Source organism: Esox lucius, chromosome 11 (assembly GCF_011004845.1).
Source record: "Esox lucius isolate fEsoLuc1 chromosome 11, fEsoLuc1.pri, whole genome shotgun sequence".
Taxonomy (NCBI): domain Eukaryota; kingdom Metazoa; phylum Chordata; class Actinopteri; order Esociformes; family Esocidae; genus Esox; species Esox lucius.
Window position 1 is genome coordinate 46,568,962 of NC_047579.1, and position 20,382 is coordinate 46,589,343.

The 20,382-nt window shown below is 38.1% G+C and overlaps 3 protein-coding genes across 3 annotated transcripts; all 3 read right to left on the reverse strand.

Annotated features, from left to right (window-relative positions):
• Positions 1-5,861: 5,861 nt before the first annotated feature.
• On the reverse strand, positions 5,862-6,603 carry LOC114840229 (hemoglobin subunit beta-like). Its single transcript, XM_029123115.2, has 3 exons — positions 6,464-6,603; positions 6,146-6,368; positions 5,862-6,050 (listed from the first exon to the last, which is right to left on the reverse strand). The coding sequence occupies exons 1-3, from the start codon at positions 6,553-6,555 to the stop codon at positions 5,922-5,924; spliced, it is 444 nt and encodes a 147-aa protein (XP_028978948.1). The 5' UTR covers positions 6,556-6,603; the 3' UTR covers positions 5,862-5,921.
• Positions 6,604-9,708: 3,105 nt separating this feature from the next.
• Positions 9,709-10,703, reverse strand: LOC105027805 (hemoglobin embryonic subunit alpha-like). Its single transcript, XM_020051089.3, has 3 exons — positions 10,563-10,703; positions 10,075-10,282; positions 9,709-9,920 (listed from the first exon to the last, which is right to left on the reverse strand). Exons 1-3 carry the CDS (start codon positions 10,655-10,657, stop codon positions 9,792-9,794), a joined length of 432 nt encoding a protein of 143 aa, XP_019906648.2. The 5' UTR covers positions 10,658-10,703; the 3' UTR covers positions 9,709-9,791.
• Positions 10,704-17,518: 6,815 nt separating this feature from the next.
• Positions 17,519-18,255, reverse strand: LOC106024538 (hemoglobin subunit beta-like). The gene is made up of 3 exons (XM_029118499.2): positions 18,127-18,255; positions 17,808-18,030; positions 17,519-17,707 (listed from the first exon to the last, which is right to left on the reverse strand). The coding sequence occupies exons 1-3, from the start codon at positions 18,216-18,218 to the stop codon at positions 17,579-17,581; spliced, it is 444 nt and encodes a 147-aa protein (XP_028974332.1). The 5' UTR covers positions 18,219-18,255; the 3' UTR covers positions 17,519-17,578.
• Between the last annotated feature and the right edge of the window lie 2,127 nt (positions 18,256-20,382).

A 20,382-nucleotide genomic window follows, 5' to 3' on the forward strand; every position in this document is an offset into this window, starting at 1 on the left:
ATATGAGTAACCTCCCACAATGAACAGAAAGACAGCAGCAGTCTACACAGGTCCTGTTCCAATTCATTTAGAGTTAGGAGCATATCGGTTACCCATCTCTCACAATTTAATATTTCAAATAGTACCGTAATACTGCAACATAGGGTTCTCTTTTGAAAGCCCAATTAATAATCATATTTTACAGTGATCTTTCCTTCTGTCTAGTATACTGTAAATAAAAGTGGCATGCTGTTAATTGACCCAAAATGGTTCTTCAGTTAAGTACTATTTCACAATTTATTTTTCAGACACTTTTCAGTAAAAATACATGAACTCAACATGTCACTGATATTTTGCATAAATACTTATCGTTCTCTTCTTACTCATTTACTCACTCAAGTACCGTCAGTTTTCATAAAAAAAACTTTTTGTAAATCTAAAACAAGGGCAAGCAGTTCAGTCATGTATCACTGAGCGGTCATACCAGTGAATTAGTTGATTTTTTAAAAGGAGCTCCCTGGTCATATTAGCCATATTAAATCTCTTTCTAGCTGAAAAGTCAGACTTGGTAAACAAATAATTGGTTTGGAAGACAATAAGATTGATATCCAATAATAGTCTATTTAAAGAGAGAGCAGGGCATCCCCCTGCCCAAATTAGCTAGTGAACAACAGAAAGAATTTTGATTGGAATTGTTTTTAAAGATAAAATGTCTAAGATAGGGTGAGGTAACTTTCATAACATGTGGGATAACCTTTTTTAATTTAGTGTATTAGAGAGTGTTTGACATGATGCCCAGCACTTGGATGGCATAAGAACTGCACTAATGAGATGAATCATTGAAATTAATGTTTGGGTTTTAATATCAGGTTCTCCACTGATAGCGCTTTAGGGCAATTTACTTCTAATGTAACTGACCTTTAATAAAATAATCAGTCATTGTTATCATTACAACACGACTGCCATGTCCGGTACTAGACATAAGCACAGCTAGGGATAAAAGCATGGCTGTGCAGAATACGGTGGGTTGCCTAGCTTGTCCGCTACCCAATGAGCAATTAACTTCCTATAATGTGGCTTGAAGGAGGCAGAATACAATACAGAATAGAATTGAAAGGAATCAAGTTTTCACCAGCCTTACTGCTAGGGGGAAGAAGCTGTTCTGAGACATATTTGTTATGGACCAGATGCACCAGTACCTTTCACCAGACGGTAACATGGTGAACAGTACATTACCTTTTCCTGCACCTGTGGATGTACAGGTCCTGCAGAGTGGGTAGGTCAGTCCCGGGGAAGCTCTGCACTGTCTTTACCGCCCTTTGTAGAACCTTGTAATCAAGGGCCGTGCAGCTGCCATAACAGTCGATGATACAGCCAGTAAAGAATATCCTGGAGTCCACACTGCACCTCATTAGCCAGCGTAGTAAGAAAATACGTTAATCCTTTCACAATGATGTTGGAGTGGTGAGAAGGATGCCGCTGATACTGACACGGAGGAAACCAGTGCTACTCACTCTCTCCACTGTAGTCCAGGTGATGTGGATAGGGGCGCGGTCTCCCTCCGGTACTTTGCTCTGGTACACAATCAGTTCAATTCAATTCAATTAAATGTATTGCCATGTCAACAAGTTGATAGGAATTCTCAGACATAAAAACAAAAACTTAAAAGACAAACATCATAAGTACAAATGGGACATTAAACCAAAACCCTGTAGACAAAAGACAATACCCCACGGCAATGAAGAGAACAGTTAATAGAATGCTGCAAATAATCAGTGCAAATTCAGATGCCTAATAGCCAAAGGGTAAGTGCTGTCTCTAAAACGTGATGTAGAAGTCTTAATACTCCTATATCTTCTTCCTGATGGTAAGAGATTAAATAGATAGTGAGCAGGATGAGAGTGGTACGCAATGATGTTTTTAGCCTTCCTGATTATTCTGGTGGATAAAAGTGAAGAAATTGAAGGGAGGCTACAACCTATGATTTTTGATGCTCTGCGTACCACTTTTTCCATTCTGATTTTGTCCTGAGCGGTTGTGTGACCGAACCAGACAAGCATGGAAAAAGTAAGCACGCTTTCAATAGTTGACCTGTAAAAGTGGGTCATGGCAACTCGACTGACTCTAAACTTTTTGAGCTGCATCAGAAAGTGGAGTCGCTGGTGAGCTTTACAGATCTTAATCTTGAGTTAATTCGTCTTGTTGACGTTGAGATGTACAGTGGATATAAAAAGTCTACACACCCCTGTTAAAATGCCAGGTTCTTGTGATGTAAAAGAACGAGACAAAGATAAATCATGTCAGAAATCTTTCCACCTTTAATGTGACCTATTATGTGAATAATTCAATTGAAAAACAAACAGAAATCTTTGAGGGGGAAAATAAATATTACAGCACTCAGTCTTCTTCGGTAGGAGTCTATTAGCATGGCACATCTTAACTTGGCAATATTTGCCCACTCTTCTTTGCAAAAGCGCTCCAAATCTGATAGATTGCGAAGACATCTCCTGTGCACAGCCCTCTTCAGATCAACCCACAGATGTTCAATTGGATTCAGGTCTGGGCTAATTTTTATCATAGGTACACTTCAACTGTGAGTGACGGAATCAACAAAAAAAATCCAGAAAATCACATTGTATGATTTTTTAGTCATTAATTTGCATTTAATTGCATGACATAAGTATTTGATACATCAGAAAAGCAGAACTTAATATTTGGTACAGAAAATTGAGATCATATGTTTCCTGTAGTTCTTGACCAGGTTTGCACACACTGCAGCAGGGATTTTGGCCCACTCCTCCATACAGTCCTTCAGGTTTCGGGGCTGTCGCTGGGCAATACGGACTTTCAGCTCCCTCCAAAGATTTTCTGTTGGGTTCAGGTCTGGAGACTAGCTAGGCCACTCCAGAACCTTGAGATGCTTCTTACGGAGCCACTCCTTAGTTGCCCTGGCTGTGTGTTTTGGGTCATTGTCATGCTGGAAGACCCAGCCATGATCCATCTTCAATGCTCTTACTGAGGGAAGGTTGTTGGCCAATAACTTACGATACATGGCCCCATCCATCCTCCCCTCAATACGGTGCAGTTGTCCTGTCCCCTTTGCAGAAAGCTTCCCCAAAGAATGATGTTTCCACCTCCATGCTTCACGGTTGGGATGGTGTTCTTGGGGTTGTACTCATCCTTCTTCTTCCTCCAAACATGGCGAGTGGAGTTTAGACCAAAAAGCTCTATTTATGTCTCATCAGACCACATGACCTTCTCCCATTCCTCCTCTGGATCATCCAGATGGTCATTGGCAAACTTCAGACGGGCCTGGACATGCGCTGGCTTGAGCAGGGGGACCTTGCGTGCGCTGCAGTATTTTAATCCATGACGGCGTAGTGTGTTACTAATGGTTTTCTTTGAGACTGTGGTCCCAGCTCTCTTCAGGTCATTGACCAGGTCCTGCCGTATAGTTCTGGGCTCATCCCTCACCTTCCTCATGATCACTGATGCCCCCAGACCGAGGGAGATTGACCGACATCTTGAACTTCTTCCATTTTCTAATAATTGCGCCAACAGTTGTTGCCTTCTCACCAAGCTGCTTGCCTATTGTCCTGTAGCCCATCCCAGCCTTGTGCAGGTCTAAAATGTTATCCCTGATGTCCTTACACAGCTCTCTGGTCTTGGAAATTGTGGAGAGGTTGGTGTCTGTTTGATTGAATGTGTGGACAGGTGTCTTTTATACAGGTAACGAGTTCAAACAGGTGCAGTTAATATAGTGGAGAACAGGAGGGCTTCTTAAAGAAAACAGGTCTGTGAGAGCCGGAATTCATACTGGTTGGTAGGTGATCAAATACTTATGTCATGCAATAAACTGCAAATTCATTATTTAAGAATCACACAATGTGATTTTCTGGATTTTGGTTTTACATTCCGTCTCTCACAGTTGAAGTGTACCTATGATAAATTACAGACCTCTACATGCTTTGTAAGTAGGAAAACCTGAAAAATCGGCAATGTATCAAATACTTGTTCTCCCCACTGTATAAAAGCTCTATAAACATATCAGAAATGTATTTGGGACCTAAACCATTCAGTGATTTATAAACTAAAAGCACCACTTTAAATTATATTCTGTAACAGACTGGAAGCCAGTGCAAATATTTAAGAACCGGGTGATGTGCTCGGTTCTCTTGGTCCTGGTTAACATTCTAGCAGCAGCATTCTGAATGAGCTGCAGCTCTTTTACAGTCTTTTTGGGTCCAGTTAACAGGTCCAGTTAACAGGCCATAACAGTAGTCAACCCTACTAGAGATAAGAGCATGGATGAGCTTCTCTTGGTCTTTTTGGGACACCAAGCCCTTGATTTTGGCTATATTTTTAAGATTATAGATTGCTGTTTTTGTGACCGCTTTGATATAACTGTTAAATGTGAGGTTTGAGTCTATCAGAACACCAAGATCCCTGGTCCCTGGTTTTTACGCACTTGATCCCTAGTTTTTAGGGCCCGAGGATCCGGCTTTTTACTAATACTACTTATTTTATTTTTGTTGTCAAACACAATAATTTATGTTAATCTCCGTTTTATCTTGGTTTAATCATACGTAATCATCCGTAATCATACGTTTTTTCAAAAGTATCTGTAATCCGATTGCAATATTTTAGTTGGTAACGTAACTGATTACAGTTATTGTTTTTTTGTAATCGATTACTCCCCAGCACTGGTAGTTCTGATGGTCCATCTAGTACTTGTAATTTTTTCACTAAAGAAACATGCAAATTCATTACATTTCACAGTGGACATGAGTTCTGATGCTATGCTTTAGGGGCTTTGTAAGCCTGTCAACCATGGCCAATAGAGTGCGGGAATTGTTGATATTCTTGTTAATCATTCCGGATAAATGTTGCTGTCTTACCTGCGTAACTCATCGTTGAAGCTACCAAGGATTAGTTAATAGATGTCATCGTGGATTTGAAGGTTAGTTTTCATCTACTTACGTTCCGCTTTCCTACATTCTCTTTTCAGGGCGCTCACCATCATGGCGTTTCTCCATGGTGTTTTCTGTTTGCTCATAGTTATCTTTACATTTACCTGCGCAACACGATCCATGACATTCAATATTTTTGCATTAAAATTATCCAGGAGTACATAAACTGAGTTAAGCCATCTCTGTATAGATGTTTTTTACAGATGTTACTAAATTAATTACTTTCTCTAACATTCCACCTATTAACCGCGCCATTCGGATGCCTCACAACATACTTCAAGTTAATACAGACATTGCAACTTTTCTCTCAAATAATGCACTTTGTGTTCTTAATATGACCGTTATCGTTTAACATTTCTGTCGAGTAGGTATTGCTTTCAGACAAGGCATATCTGTTAGACATGGGTCTGATGAGTCAATGAAAAGCCATCTCACTTGCGATTTAGGTGTAAATGTTAATGTGAGCAATAACTTATGTATATATTATGAATGTTTAAATTATGAAATCCAAGTTTGAGAACCTGCCTTTGTAATGACCGTCCTGGTTGAACTGGACTAAAAGAGTTCACGGTTAAACTACCCTGCTGTTTGTTGAAATGTTATCTTGTATCATTCTCGATGTCATCCCCTAAATGCAATTTCACAACAATTGTCTCTCCACGCTGTGATAGCTGATATTTTGTTCTTCCAAAAAAAACCAATCAAATCAAATTTAAAAGGATTTTTATATTAAGAATAATAGGGATAGGACTGAATTTCAAGAATATGTAAATTATAATTTCACAAAAGGAGTCTGTTCCCAAACGTGAAAATGAAACCCTCCCATATTCCTCATAAACACTAACGACAAAAACATATTCAGATATGCATATAGGAAACGACACGTTAACAAACGAACACGAAAACGATGAAAAAGGTTTTTGTTTGAGCACTTTATTTGTCCTTCAGAATCGATACAGCTTTTTTTTCACTCTAGTGGTACTGTCTGCCCAGGGAGCTCACCACCACGGCAAGGAACTTCTGGAATGCGGCCTGTACATCAGCTGTGAAGTCGGAGCCCATTCTTGAAGCAACGACAATAGTCAGGCAGTCAGCCAGCAGCTGGAAAAGAAAAGGGAGCGTTTAAAAATGCACTCCGATATTGCTATAATCAGGAGGAATGAGACCTTGTAAAGTAAAAAAAAATACAAATTTACCCTGAAGTTATCTGGATCCACGTGTAATTTCTCAGAGTGCAACACGCTCAGCTCGGCGTAGGTGGCCTTGATGTCATCCATGTTCTTTACCGCCTTGTCTAGTCCACGCAGTACAGTCTTTCCATGAGCGGCGACCATGGGGTTTGCCTGGATGGCAGCCGCATTGTAAAGGTTTCCGAAGTTACCGAAATACCTCTGGGTCCAGGGGTAGACGACCAGACACCTGTAAGGGAATAGGGATATTTTGTAATTTTCACCATTCCTAATGTAAAGGATGCCTTATTTGAAGCAGCTTGGTATGAAAAAAACACCAAAGACCTGCCAAAAGCCGCAGGGCCAACATCCTCGTAGTCCATCTTTCCGAAGATGTTCTGGATTGTTGCGCGCTCGAAGTCTGTCCACTGAACCATTTTGACGTTTGTGAGGAAGCTATAGGCTATCACTCAAGATTATGATATGTACCCCTGAAGAGACAGCTTATATAGGTCAGCTTAAGCAAGTTGTAGCCACCCCCAGTGCCAACAATTGGTTCAAGTAGCTGTTTGAGTGGACTGGGTTTACGCTGGGGGTTGTTCAAATGTGTTGTAGATAGCCTCCCGGACAAGGCTAAATTAAAATCACCAACAGACAAGTTTCAGTATCGTTCTTCTATGCCTTTTTCTCTATTTTCCTTTTTTCCTCAACATTAACGGTTATTATTATAATTGATGCGTATATTTAGCGTGTGCTATTTTATTAAAATGTAAATGTTGATAATGAAATGTTACTCTTGACAGACGTTTGTTTTCAATTTGAATTGAATAGTTTTGTAAAATTTGTTTTGTAAAATTAGGGTTTCTACTTTGATGCACAAGCTATGCAAACCCCTTCTAATGCACAACATGGGTCAAAAATGTCCCGTATTCATTCCCTATGTTATTTCATGCATGGCTGTGTGTTGCTCTGTCTTTTGAAATAAATGTATTTAATCATATAATATTAAAAAAAACTCAATAAATATCTTGTTTTTGATTACCATATTGTATTTTTTACATTTACTTACTTTCTGGAAAAAAACGTTTTGTATTATTACATCAACTTTACCAATGACAAGTACATCAGCTCCCAAATGACCCAAGTATGCAAGTGTGATTATAAGCATAAAGACATACTATAATAATACCTTTTCTTAAAATATTGATTTAGACCGTGATTTGGACCAAAAATTATACAGTAAATATTTAAAATATATTGTCACACATAACACAAACATATTATTGATAACCGATAACACTGATATTAAATTGTAGTGCAATTGTAGTGGAAATGTATTGGAACTTTAGTGAATGTGGCCTAATAACAGCCAATTAAATTGTTTAAATAAAATCACATGGGTACGGCACAAATTGCCCTCTCAGTGCTAACGATATGTTTGTGTTCCTTGTACACAGGCCAGGTGTACTGGGAACACCAGATCGGGACTTTTCTGTCATTGGCAGCTTGGCAGGGTCTTGCACCTCTTCCTCTTCACGTGTTCCTCCTGCCTGACGTCCTCCTATGGCTGGGTGGTGGCTGGGTTTTGTTTTTTGATCCCACATTTTCCCATTGCCTCTGTAATATGCTTTTGGAGGTGTGGTGTGCTCTCCATGCACCTCTTCATATGTGGCATGACAAGCTCTCTGCCCAGCTCCTTAATGAATAGCCACCATGCATTGGTCACACCACCCATGTAATCAGGGTGTTGTGCCGGGAAGGTGTAGACATTGGTCATACCACCCATGTAATCAGGGTGTTGTGCAGGGAAGATGTAGGCATTGGTCATACCACCCATGTAATCAGGGTGTTGTGCAGAGAAGGTGTAGGCATTTGTCACACCACCCATGTAATCAGGGTGTTGTGCAGGGAAGGTGTAGGCATTGAGGGGGGAAACATCCAGCACATTGTGCCAGAGCACCATGGGCCACCTCTGTGTGCTCTGCTTACATGTAGAAGTGGGAACCATCTGATCCACTGTGATCTGGTTTCTTCTTCATACTGTTGTCATCCACAGCTTTATTATCATGCATGGTGCTCAGGAGGGCAACAGTCTTTCCCTTCTTCAGCACATAGCTCACCATGTTCATGTTGCCATTTAATCCAAATTCTGAGCAATTCAACTATTCTACAGCAATTCAGTTCAATTTGGATGGCTTCATGACAGGCGGTATGTCCGGCTCGTTCAGACGAAGAGTCCCCACGATGGTCAGTTTATTCTCAAGGATCTTCTCAGCAAGAGGGACAGTGGTGAAGAAGTTGTCCATTGTGATGTTGCGACCTATGATATGATTTATAAATAGTTGCCCGTAGTTAATGTTTCTAATTGCAAACATTTACAAATATCAAAAGTTCCTATCAAATTCTGTACTGAATACATATTGGTCATTCCTTACCCATGTGGCTAAAGGATATGTAGAAATCATGTATACAGAAGACATTCAATGAATACCTTGAATATGTAATACTATAATAGATTTATTTCAAAGATATAGCAAAAAAACATTAAATCGTGCATAAAATAACAGGGAATGAATATGGGTCATTTTTTACCCATGATGTGCATTAGAAGGGTAGTGATACAAAAATGATTTTTATTCAAAAAGTAAGAAATGAAAAATGAAAACAACTATGTATTGTTTTCATTCCTCAATTAACAACAAGTTAATTGAGGAATACCTGGAGTACTGAATGAAGAAATGAATTTAATGCAAAGATAGAAAATAAAAACTCAGTCGGGTCACTTTTGACCCATGTTGTGCATCCAAGGGTTAAAAATGCAGCTAATTATGTAAGTAATCAACTCCTGGCACACAACAAGATATGATGTGCGGTTTTCTTCATTTATTAGTTTTTATTATTAATGTATTATTTATTTGGTTATATGTAGGCCTATACATATAGCCTAAAGCCTGATTTCATTGACCATTCACTTCATGTATAAAGTATTCTAATTATTTGAGCTGTGTTATAATTATATTCTATTTTTTGACCTATGCTATTCAAAGCAAGTGAGTGATTGAGTATTACTCATATGGTGAAAAACGAACCGTTCCACGGTCATTGTTATCAACAACACCTAAACATTTGAAGATTAAATTAAATCTAATCCACGGCTTGTCTTTAGAAAACAACCCCTGGTTCATTCATTTCATTAAATATATATTTATATACAATTTTTACAATATATGTAATTATAACAATAATAATGACGTGATTGTTATATGTTAACGTAGGCCTCCAGGGGTTAACAGTAATGAGCTAGATCACTTAAGGAATGAATGAAGGCGATATTGACTACTTTTGATAGCCTCTGTTTATATTCAGATGTTACCCTAAAGAGGATGATTACAGTATTGAAGAAGATAGGTATGGTAATCGATAATCATTGCTATATTGGATAACAATTCGGGCCCAAACTGGAGACCTGGTTGTAAAGAACTTTCTGTTTTCCCTATGTCTGTGATTAATTTTATGAAAAACAATATGTAAGTTACATAAATAAATAACCCATTACCCTGAATGAATTACAAAGGATGAACATATTTCAGATTTGATCTGTGGGTTTTATTTATTGAATGTTGTTATTTCAATTGACACCACCAAAAAGAACACGTGCTTCTGCCTTCTTTCTTTAACGGTATTTCTCAGACAGGGCCAGGGCAAGTTGAGCCAGGAACTTGTCCACTGACACGTGCACTTCAGGGGTGAAGTCACCAGGAAACAGCATGGCAAGCGCAACTAATAGGTTGTGGTTGATGATCTGGGGAGGTGAAGAGCAACATAAACAATATTTGAAGCATATTTCATTGTGTCCCTGAAAATTGTAATCTGTTGGGTTTTCTAACTTATTATAATGGTGATACACTGGATCTACTGAGGAAGAAAACATGCTGGGATCTAAGCAATTAATTCACCTTGAAATTGGCGGGATCAATTTTCAGCATAAAGGCATGCAGCTCGCTGAGGTTGAGAAGGCCAGCACTGAGATCGTCCATCTTTTCCACGGCATTCATAACGCCTTCCATAATGACTGCACCGTGCTTTCTGACCTGGGCAGAACCGGGGCTCAGGTCCTTCCAGTGGGTGAAATAAGTCTTGGTCTGTGGGTACACCACCAGCGTCCTGGGAAGTGAAAGCATACAAGTCAATAAGTAAATACGATATTTTTCACTAAATGCCATTCCTTGGTAAAAAGTGTTTGACACGTTCCAAATGTTGGTAAAATTTTTTATTTTTTTATGTTCAAAAGGCACCTTTGTTGAATAACCATGAATCTATATACTCTGACCCCACTCTTTAGTTGATACGCACTGGTACAGCGGAACTTCAGTTTGGTCAAGTTCCATTTTTATGCTCCTGTCGGCCTATGGTAAGACATTATCAATAGGTCTTGATTAATTACCTGGAAATTGCCTCGTTGCCAACATCCGCAGCCTTGTCACCAATCTTGCCAAAAAAGGCCTTGATGGCGGCCTTGTCTTTAACGGAGAGACTCATTGTTGCTTCAACTTCTTGACTTGCTGCCAGCAAACTTAACAGATTTGACTGTTTTTTGGCCCTTTTTATGTATTGTCTTATCGGCCATAGTACAAGGAAGGTGCCGAGAAACCCCACCTCCAAAGGAGCTCCATTGGTTAGGCCTATCTGTTATCATGATGTGCCATCTTACTGGTTTAGAAAACAGTTTCTGGCACACAGCAAGATAAAATGTGCAGTTTGGATATTTTAGGAATATGTGTAAATGTTTGGATAACCATAGGTATTATAAAACAACTTGTTTTTTACAGATATTTTCTTGTTTGGTTTCATTTTGTTCTACTTTTTTGTCAATGTTACCTAAAATGTATTAATATAATTACCTACAACTTGATAAAACTTTCAGTTTGAACATATATTTATATATTTAAGGAAATTGTGTACAAAAAACACATCTCACATAGACTAACAACTATGTTCATTACAATAAGACACCTACAAACTGTTAACCGGTAATTACAAATCACATGCATCATTTTCTCACTGTTCACAAAATTTTCAAATGTTTTCTCAGTAGTTGATACAGCCAGCCAAAACTTTAATATATCAGGAAAATACTATTACAGCTCTTTTTATTGGTCACAAACATTTGTATACCATTTTCCAAACACAACAAGCAAAACTAGAATTCGTTAAATGCTTGGTTGCACATGATATGTTTTCAATCAGCCTCAAATTGATATCTGATGAGTTAGTAGTACACACAACACAAGAAATGCAAGTTCCCTAATTGTTTACACAGCTGTCTTAATTGCAACAATTAGAAAAGGCGAAAAGAAAAACAACAAAGAAGAAGAATGAGAAGGGGAAAAGGAAGAGGTATAAGAGTGAAAGGTGGTGGCCAGGGCAGAGGACAATTGAAGAGAGGAACATACAATTACATAAATAAATACATAGATACATCCGTCATAGGCGGGTGAAAAGAGAAGTGTTTTTGTCCCGGATTCAAAAATGAATACCTTTGGGGCACGTCTAAAATCTTCTGGTAAGTTATTCCAGTTGTATGTAGCATAACTGCTAAACACAGCTTCTCCATGTTTGGTTTGGACTCTGGGCTCTAGTAGCTGTCCTGTTTCCATGGATCTAAGAGCCCTGTTCAGTTTAAATTCTTCAAATGTATCAGAAATAAATTCAGGGCCTAAACCATTCAGTGATTTATGAACTAATATTACTTTATATAAGTGAACTACTGATTACTTGTGAATTCTCCCAGTTGGTGAAATCAGATTGAGATGGCATCTATTTGTGCAATGGTACTTCAATTCTTGGAAAACAAAAACTTGACACACTTAGAGGACAATTATTACTCATATAATTTAACTAAACTACAAAAATCAGTAGCTTGACAAGATTTACTGGGATAAATCTATTTATGACTGTTTTTGTGATTTGAGCTTCCCAAGACATACCTGGTGGGGGAGTGGGACATTTTAACATGTACTTCAACTTACATCATACTCTTAAGAGCTGATCTGTCGATTCCCCAAGGTACACCATGAAACACCAAATGACAACATCTGTGGTCATGTTGATGCTAGGATTGCTTGGAGCCTAAAATGACAAAAAAACATTCAAGTTAATGGTTTAAAAATACACTGACCTAAAGAACAATTTTTTAACACTCGGCGAACTATATTACTGTTGAACAAACTCCTATCAAGGATCCTTGATGTTTTGTCTCTGGGACCTGAAGTTTTTGTCTCTGGGACCCTGTCATGGGACCTGAAGTTTTCAGGGAATTAGCTATGAATCCAGGATGTCATTTGTCCCAACAATAAATTCTCATAAATCCTCAACACTTTACACCTTTTTTTTTGTATGGATTAATAAAACAAGATGACATAACATATGTTAGTCAGTGAGCTTTTGCTGTTTGGCAAAATTTGTCACCTTTGGTCAGAGCCAGACTAGCTGTTTCCCCGTTTTGATATGATCAGCTAGTTTGCGGCTGGTTGTAGCTTCATATTTATAGTACAGGCATGGGAGTGGTATCAATCTGAACATCTAACTCTTAGAGAACACAATAAGCTTATTACCCAAAATGTTGACCTATTATGTATCTAATGAAATGGCTACTGAGGTGTATTCAAACTATTTAAAATGTATGCAATTATTTCATATTATTATCAATTATTTTGCATAGAAACACATTACCTCTTGTAGATTTAAGTAATAAGCAAATTATATGCCAGCGGTTTGATTACAAAATTCCTAAAATAAAATATTAGCAAACAAAATACTAATTGAAGGATACCTTTTGAAAGATTGTCTGCAACCTCAACCCCATGGTCCCATTGGAGTGTAAGAGCTTCAGAAGCCTGGGAGTGTATTCATCCAGCTTGGACATGAACTTTGGTTCAAGGGGCACCATTGTGATTCTGTGAAACTCATCCTGGATCTGAAAGATAATGAATCCAGCTTTAAAGCTTCAAATATTCCAGGTGTACATATAGTTCATAAAAAATTTTAAAGCAAGAAGTAACCTAAATGTGATCATTTTTATATCATTTTATGACCGCATATGCTGATTGTTTACCTTCAGAGTAAAATCAGCTGTACATCATGTTAATGTTTTGACTAGCATACTACAATCATCAATACTGGTAGTTCCTCACATGCACTTTCAAAGATTATTTAAAATGATTCCTGTTAGCATCTGTATAACCACATAATGCTACAAAAACCAAATAATTCTGGAATTTGATCTTGAAAATATGATCTAAAATATAGTTGACAGCAACATGAAACCCGTTTTGTATGTAAGAGCTACATATGCAGAACCACCAGTACAGTCCTTCACAATGGACTAGGAATATTTGTAATTAGCATGCACTTGGAACTCACATGAGATTTCTCAAATAGAGCGGGCAATCTGGCTTTGATGTCCTCTAAGCTGGTTGTGAGGTTGACGATTTTGTTTCTTCTGTGTGCAAATGTTTTGGATTTTTTTTCTTTTCTCACTTGGTTATTGTCCCTTTTCCCTCCTTCATTAAGCAACTGAATCCTCTCTTTCTCTTGACTTTCGGGTTCCTTGAGAAAAGTAAATTTCATGACAAGTGCCTCAGCAACATCACCTATCTGTGCACTTGATGGATAGGCTGTATATGTATATATAGTTTCAGACAGCTTCTCAAGTTTGTCTGCCTTTACCTTTGAGGTAGTCAAAAGTGTTCCATTCTTCTTGTAGTCTTCAGTAGCTCATTCAAGGTACATCTCAGTTTCGTATGCCAACTGTGGAATGGGGACCTGCTTTGTCCATGGCTGACATCACTCTGTGGTACTTCGCCTAGACAGGATAATGGTGTCCTGTAAGGAAGACGTTCCAGCAGATGTATCAGAATTTGACACAGTTGATTCTGCATAAGATGCAGACTCACAGTCAGTTGACTGTTGACCAGAGGAACTGCCAGAAGTTTCATTAAGTGGAAGCAAGTTAACAAGAATTGTGAAAGTGCAAACAAACGTTATGGTGTCTTTGTGTTTTATTTGGTCAATTGTATGAAGAGAAAAGTAATCTTCAAATTCAGAGTCCAAATACTGAAGACTGAAGTCATCAGAAATTCCAAAGGTCTCCTTCAAAACAGTTTGCAGCTCCTCCACAGTGGGTGGGATTCCTGATGGAAGGACCAACTTCCCAATTCATTCATCCATTATTGCTCTGGAGCTTTGCCTCCATCTCTGCCATCCTGACAGGAACATGAACAGACAATAATTGAATATCACCACAAGCAGAAGCTTATAAAGGAGACCAGACTGTGAATAAGGAAGAGCCTGGAGTGTGCCACCATAATAATTAGAGCTAAAAACATTTAAATAATTAATAATCTCAGAGAATGTTAAAATAATGACATTATACAATAATTCTATATACAAAATGTTGTCATTGTAATAAAAAATAACAATATTATTCATAAAACAATTTTAAATATATTTTTTCTTCATTACATTTAATAATTTGTCTGCATTTGTCTACATTTGTTTCCTGCAATAGTCTACATCAGTTTTACATTGAAATTGTTAAGATGTTATGAAAAAAGGACACTACTGTTACATTTTCATATAAATAGGCTACAACACAGATACTGCAAGATGCCAAACCTAATTTAAATTACCTAAAATCTACAACAATGTGAAGTTTGAGTGTAACCAAGCGTTTTCCTCCCACACTGTAAACAGCCAAGGTGTACGCATCACCAAGATTCTGCTGCTCCAAAATAGCTATTTTCCAGGTGTCCTCCTTAGATGCTCTTAATATCAGGCAACAAGTAATTTTACAATAAAATATACTCTGTTGTCCAAAATGGCTTTCTGAATAATCTCAGCAAAGTCTGGTAGTCCACCAGTAGAGCCATATGACAAGATCATCCCAACAACATACCTTGTTCCATAGTAGGTGACAGAGTTAGCTAACTTCACAGTCGACAGAAACGGGGATGTTTCTCTTAAAGCTTCCTGTATGTCTGATTGCAGCACATTTAGAGGCACTTCAGATATTTTTGTGACATACAATGCCTGTTTTCCAACATTTGTATGCAAGTGGTATGCCATCATCATTTGATGTCTTGTAGAAAGGGTAACAACACATTTTTGAAATTGTTAGTGTCCCTCACAACTCACAAACTTTCAACTAGTCAACTGATCAAATGTTCACCAAGATTGTCAGCTACAACACAGTGTACAGTTCCTTTAATATTTTTCCCAACACTAGAAATGTAATTACCTTTCTGTTCAAGAGTGGCAAGATCCTTCAAGAGTGGTTCCAAAACTGCTTTGTATCCAAACTGTTTGACATCAACAGCTTTGCAAAGTAAAGCTAGATGTATTGATGTTAATGCAGATTGCAACTTGGACAGCACATTTGCCAAAATCCAATAAACGGCTGTTATTTTGTGTGGTGGGTTACACACCTAAAAGTCATCAACATAAAGGATTATAGAGAGTCTTGTTTCTTCTCCAGCATAGAAGTCATTTTGCTTGAAAGATTTTCTAAAAATGTATGTAATATAACCAGTACTGTCTGAATGTCTGGATAAGATTTCCTTTGCAATCTCTTTATTCTTCAAGTCTTGAGAATAGGCACATATTGAAAGGTCTTATATTCAACACTATTAACACACTGGAAATGCACCTTAAAATACCTTCTTCTTTTAAAAGCTGAACCAAGTGGACCACCTGCTCCAAGTGCTGTACTAATGGGATGAAAGTTGCACAAGTGTTCTGCCGAGTCAGTTATGATGGCCTGGTCAACAATGCAGTTATTTAACTTCAATGTTGAATCAGGTAGGTTTCTGACAACTGCAACAGATGCTGAAGTTGAAATGAACTGAATGTCTTCAACTAAGGAATCAATGCACTTCACTGAGGCATTATAGATGGTTTTAAAGCTTCAGCAGAAGTAAGCCAATTTTTTGAAGAACCAAGTACGATGCACTTTCCTGATCACAATCCAAACTAGTGCACTCACCATCACTGGCCCCTGGTAAATCCGAATGTTCAACAGTCTGATTATGGTGACTCTTGTGCACGTCCTGCTTAAAATCACTCAAAGAATAGGATTTGTGTCTTCTGCTTTAGTGTATATATTTGTCCGAAGGTTGAGTTCTTCAAATACACAAAAGACAGTTTAATGGCTCTTCAGATGATTTCCAATATGCTGAAAGTAATCATTCTCTGTAGAACAACAAGCATTGCAAACAAAACACTTAAAAGCAGACTGTAGACTTTCTGCAGCTGCATGGTATCTGGACAAATTTGTACAGAGGGCACTCTGTGTTTTAAATGTGCAAGGGCAACTGTCAAACAGGCATGGTTGGGAATGCCCATGACCAAACGTTACGTGTTGTAGTCTGTAATGCTTTCATAGATTCTCCTTTGTGGCAGACAAAGACTTGCAGATCTTACACTTCCATTCCATAAGCCAAAACCTAAGGTCATGAGAAAAGAAAAGGAAGATGCAGATCCATGCATCAGATTTAAGGCAACTACACCAAGGTCTCTAATCACATGAGGAAAATAGGATAACTTTGGTTTATGGGTACAGAGAAGTTACCAAAGATCTTACAGAACTTAATTAAAGCCATCTCTGTATAGATGTTTTTTTTTTAACAGATGTTACTAAATTAAGTACTTTCTCTAACATTCCACCTAAGAACCGCAACATTCGGATGCCTCACAACAGACTTCAAGTTAATACAGACATTACAACTTCTCTCTCAAATTATTAACCTTGTGTTCTTAATATGACTGTGATGGTTTACATTTTCTGTCGAGTAGGTATTTCTTTCAGACAAGGCATATCTGTTAGACATGGGTCTGATAAGTCAAGGATAACCCATCTCACTTGTGATTTTGGTGTAAATATTAATGTAAGCAATATCTTGTGTATATATTATGAATGTTTAGATTAAGAAATCCAAGTTTGAGAACCTGCCTTTGCAACTGAATGTCCTGACTAAACTGGACTGGACTAAAATAGTTCACAGTTAAACTACCCTGCTGTTTGTGTCTTGGATCATTCTCCATGTCATCCCCTAAATGCAACTAAATTTCACAAAAAGTGTCTCTCCACGCTGTGAGAGCTGATATTTTGTTCTGCCAAAAAGAAAAAACAACCAAATAAAATGTTAAATGTTTTTTATATTAAGAAGTATAGGGATAGTAGTGCAGTTCAAGAATAGGTAAATTATAATTTCACAAAAGGAGTCTGTTCCCAAACGTGAAAATGAAACCCTCCCATATTCCTCATAAACACTAACGACAAAAACATATTCAGATATGCATATAGGAAACGACACGTTAACAAACGAACACGAAAACGATGAAAAAGGTTTTTGTTTGAGCACTTTATTTGTCCTTCAGAATCGATACAGCTTTTTTTTCACTCTAGTGGTACTGTCTGCCCAGGGAGCTCACCACCACGGCAAGGAACTTCTGGAATGCGGCCTGTACATCAGCTGTGAAGTCGGAGCCCATTCTTGAAGCAACGACAATAGTCAGGCAGTCAGCCAGCAGCTGGAAAAGAAAAGGGAGCGTTTAAAAATGTACGCCATAACGATATTCCCATAATCAGGAGGAATGAGACCTTGTAAAATAAAAATAAATACTAATTTACCCTGAAGTTATCTGGATCCACGTGTAATTTCTCAGAGTGCAGCACGCTCAGCTCGGCGTAGGTGGCCTTGATGTCATCCATATTCTTTACCGCCTTGTCTAGTCCACGCAGTACAGTCTTTCCATGAGCTGCGACCATGGGGTTTGCCTGGATGGCAGCCGCATTGTAAAGGTTTCCGAAGTTACCGAAATACCTCTGGGTCCAGGGGTAGACGACCAGACACCTGTAAGGGAATAGGGATATTTTGTAATTTTCACCATTCCTAATGTAAAGGATGCCTTATTTGAAGCAGCTTGGTATGAAAAAAAACACCAAAGACCTGCCAAAAGCCGCAGGGCCAACATCCTCGTAGTCCATCTTTCCGAAGATGTTCTGGATTGTTGCGCGCTCGAAGTCTGTCCACTGAACCATTTTGACGTTTGTGAGGAAGCTATAGGCTATCACTCAAGTTTATGATATGTACCCCTGAAGGGACAGCTTATATAGGTCAGCTTAAGCATGTTGTAGCCCAACCTTTGTAGCCACACCCAGTGCCAACAATTGGTTCCAGTAGCTGTTTGAGTGGACTGGGTTTACGCTGGGGGTTGTTAAAATGTGTTGTAGATAGCCTCCCGGACAAGGCTAAATTAAAATCACCAACAGACAGTATTGTTCTTCTATGCCTTTTTCACTATTTTCCTTTTTTCCTCAATATTAACCTTTATTTTCATAATTCGTATATTTAGCGTGTGCTATTTTATTAAAATGTAAATGTTGATAATGAAATGTTACTCTTGACATACATTTTTTTTTTATATAAAAAAATGAATTGAATAGTTTTGTAAAATTTGTTTTGTAAAATTAGGGTTTCTACTTAAATCTTTGATGCACAAGCTATGCAAACCCCTTCTAATGCACAACATGGGTCAAAAATGTCCCGTATTCATTCCCTATGTTATTTCATGCATGGCTGTGTGTTTCTTTGCTCTGTCTTTTGAAATAAATGTATTTAATCATATAATATTAAAGAACTCAATAAATATCTTGTTTTTGATTACCATATTTAATTCTTTACAAATATAAAATATTTTCCTTTCTGAAAAAACTAGTTTTTGTGTTATTACATCAACTTTACTAATGACAAGTACATCAGCTCCCAAATGACCCAAGTATGCAAGTGTGATTATAAGCATAAAGACATACTATAATAATAATTTTTGTTAAAATATTTATTTAAACCGTGATCACACATAACACAAACATATAATTGATAACCGATAACACTGATATTGAATTGTAGTGCAATTGTAGTGGAACTGTATTGGAACTGTAGTGGATGTGGCCTAATAACAGCCAATTAAATAGTTTAAATAAAATCACATGGGTACAGCACAAATTGCCCTCTCAGTGCTAACATGCCTCACAAATGACAACGATATGTTTGTGTTCCTTGTACACAGGCCAGGTGTACTGGGAACACCAGATCCAGACTTTTCTGTCATTGGCAGCTTGGCAGGGTCTTGCACCTCTTCCTCTTCACTTGTCCCTCCAACCTGATGTCCTCCTATGGCTGGGTGGTGGCTGGGTTTTGTTTTTTGATCCCACATTTTCCCATTGCCTCTGTAATATGCTTTTGGAGGTGTGGTGTGCTCTCCATGCACCTCTTCATATGTGGCATGACAAGCTCTCTGCCCAGCTCCTTAATGAATAGCCACCATGCATTGGTCACACCACCCATGTAATCAGGGTGTTGTGCCGGGAAGGTGTAGGCATTGGTCACACCACCCATGTAATCAGGGTGTTGTGCAGGGAAGATGTAGGCATTGGTCACACCACCCATGTAATCAGGGTGTTGTGCAGGGAAGGTGTAGGCATTGAGGGGGGAAACATCCAGCACATTGTGCCAGAGCACCATGGGCCACCTCTGTGTGCTCTGCTTACATGTAGAAGTGGGAACCATCTGATCCACTGTGATCTGGTTTCTTCTTCATACTGTTGTCATCCACAGCTTTATTATCATGCATGGTGCTCAGGAGGGCAACAGTCTTTCCCTTCTTCAGCACATAGCTCACCATGTTCATGTTGCCATTTAATCCAAATTCTGAGCAATTCAACTATTCTACAGCAATTCAGTTCAATTTGGATGGCTTCATGACAGGTGGTATGTCCGAATTCATATTGGTAATTTCTTACCCATGTGGCTAAAGGATATGTAGATATCATGTATACAGAAGACATTCAATGAATACCTTGAATATGTAATACTATAATAGATTTATTTCAAAGATATAGCAAAAAAAACATTATATCGTGCATAAAATCACAGGGAATGAATATGGGTCATTTTTTACCCATGATGTGCATTAGAAGGGTAGTGATACAAAAATGATTTTTATTCAAAAAGTAAGAAATGAAAAATGAAAACAACTATGTATTGTTTTCATTCCTCAATTAACAACAAGTTAATTGAGGAATACCTGGAGTACTGAATGAAGAAATGAATTTAATGCAAAGATAGAAAATAAAAACTCAGTCGGGTCACTTTTGACCCATGTTGTGCATCAAAGGGTTAAAAATGCAGCTATTTATGTAAGTA

What these genes read in the sequence shown, in the direction of transcription:
- LOC114840229 (XM_029123115.2), bottom strand. Translation starts at nt 6,555, where the DNA reads ATGGTTCAGTGGACAGACTTCGAGCGCGCAACAATCCAGAACATCTTC. An exon ending in GGCCCTGCGGCTTTTGGCAG is followed by an intron (nt 6,369 to 6,463) that starts GTCTTTGGTGTT and finishes ATTCCCTTACAG; the next exon opens with GTGTCTGGTCGTCTACCCCT. An exon ending in TGGATCCAGATAACTTCAGG is followed by an intron (nt 6,051 to 6,145) that starts GTAAATTTGTAT and finishes TTTCTTTTCCAG; the next exon opens with CTGCTGGCTGACTGCCTGAC.
- LOC105027805 (XM_020051089.3), bottom strand. Translation starts at nt 10,657, where the DNA reads ATGAGTCTCTCCGTTAAAGACAAGGCCGCCATCAAGGCCTTTTTTGGC. An exon ending in GGCAACGAGGCAATTTCCAG is followed by an intron (nt 10,283 to 10,562) that starts GTAATTAATCAA and finishes TTCACTTCCCAG; the next exon opens with GACGCTGGTGGTGTACCCAC. An exon ending in TTGATCCCGCCAATTTCAAG is followed by an intron (nt 9,921 to 10,074) that starts GTGAATTAATTG and finishes TCACCTCCCCAG; the next exon opens with ATCATCAACCACAACCTATT.
- LOC106024538 (XM_029118499.2), bottom strand. Translation starts at nt 18,218, where the DNA reads ATGGTTCAGTGGACAGACTTCGAGCGCGCAACAATCCAGAACATCTTC. An exon ending in GGCCCTGCGGCTTTTGGCAG is followed by an intron (nt 18,031 to 18,126) that starts GTCTTTGGTGTT and finishes ATTCCCTTACAG; the next exon opens with GTGTCTGGTCGTCTACCCCT. An exon ending in TGGATCCAGATAACTTCAGG is followed by an intron (nt 17,708 to 17,807) that starts GTAAATTAGTAT and finishes TTTCTTTTCCAG; the next exon opens with CTGCTGGCTGACTGCCTGAC.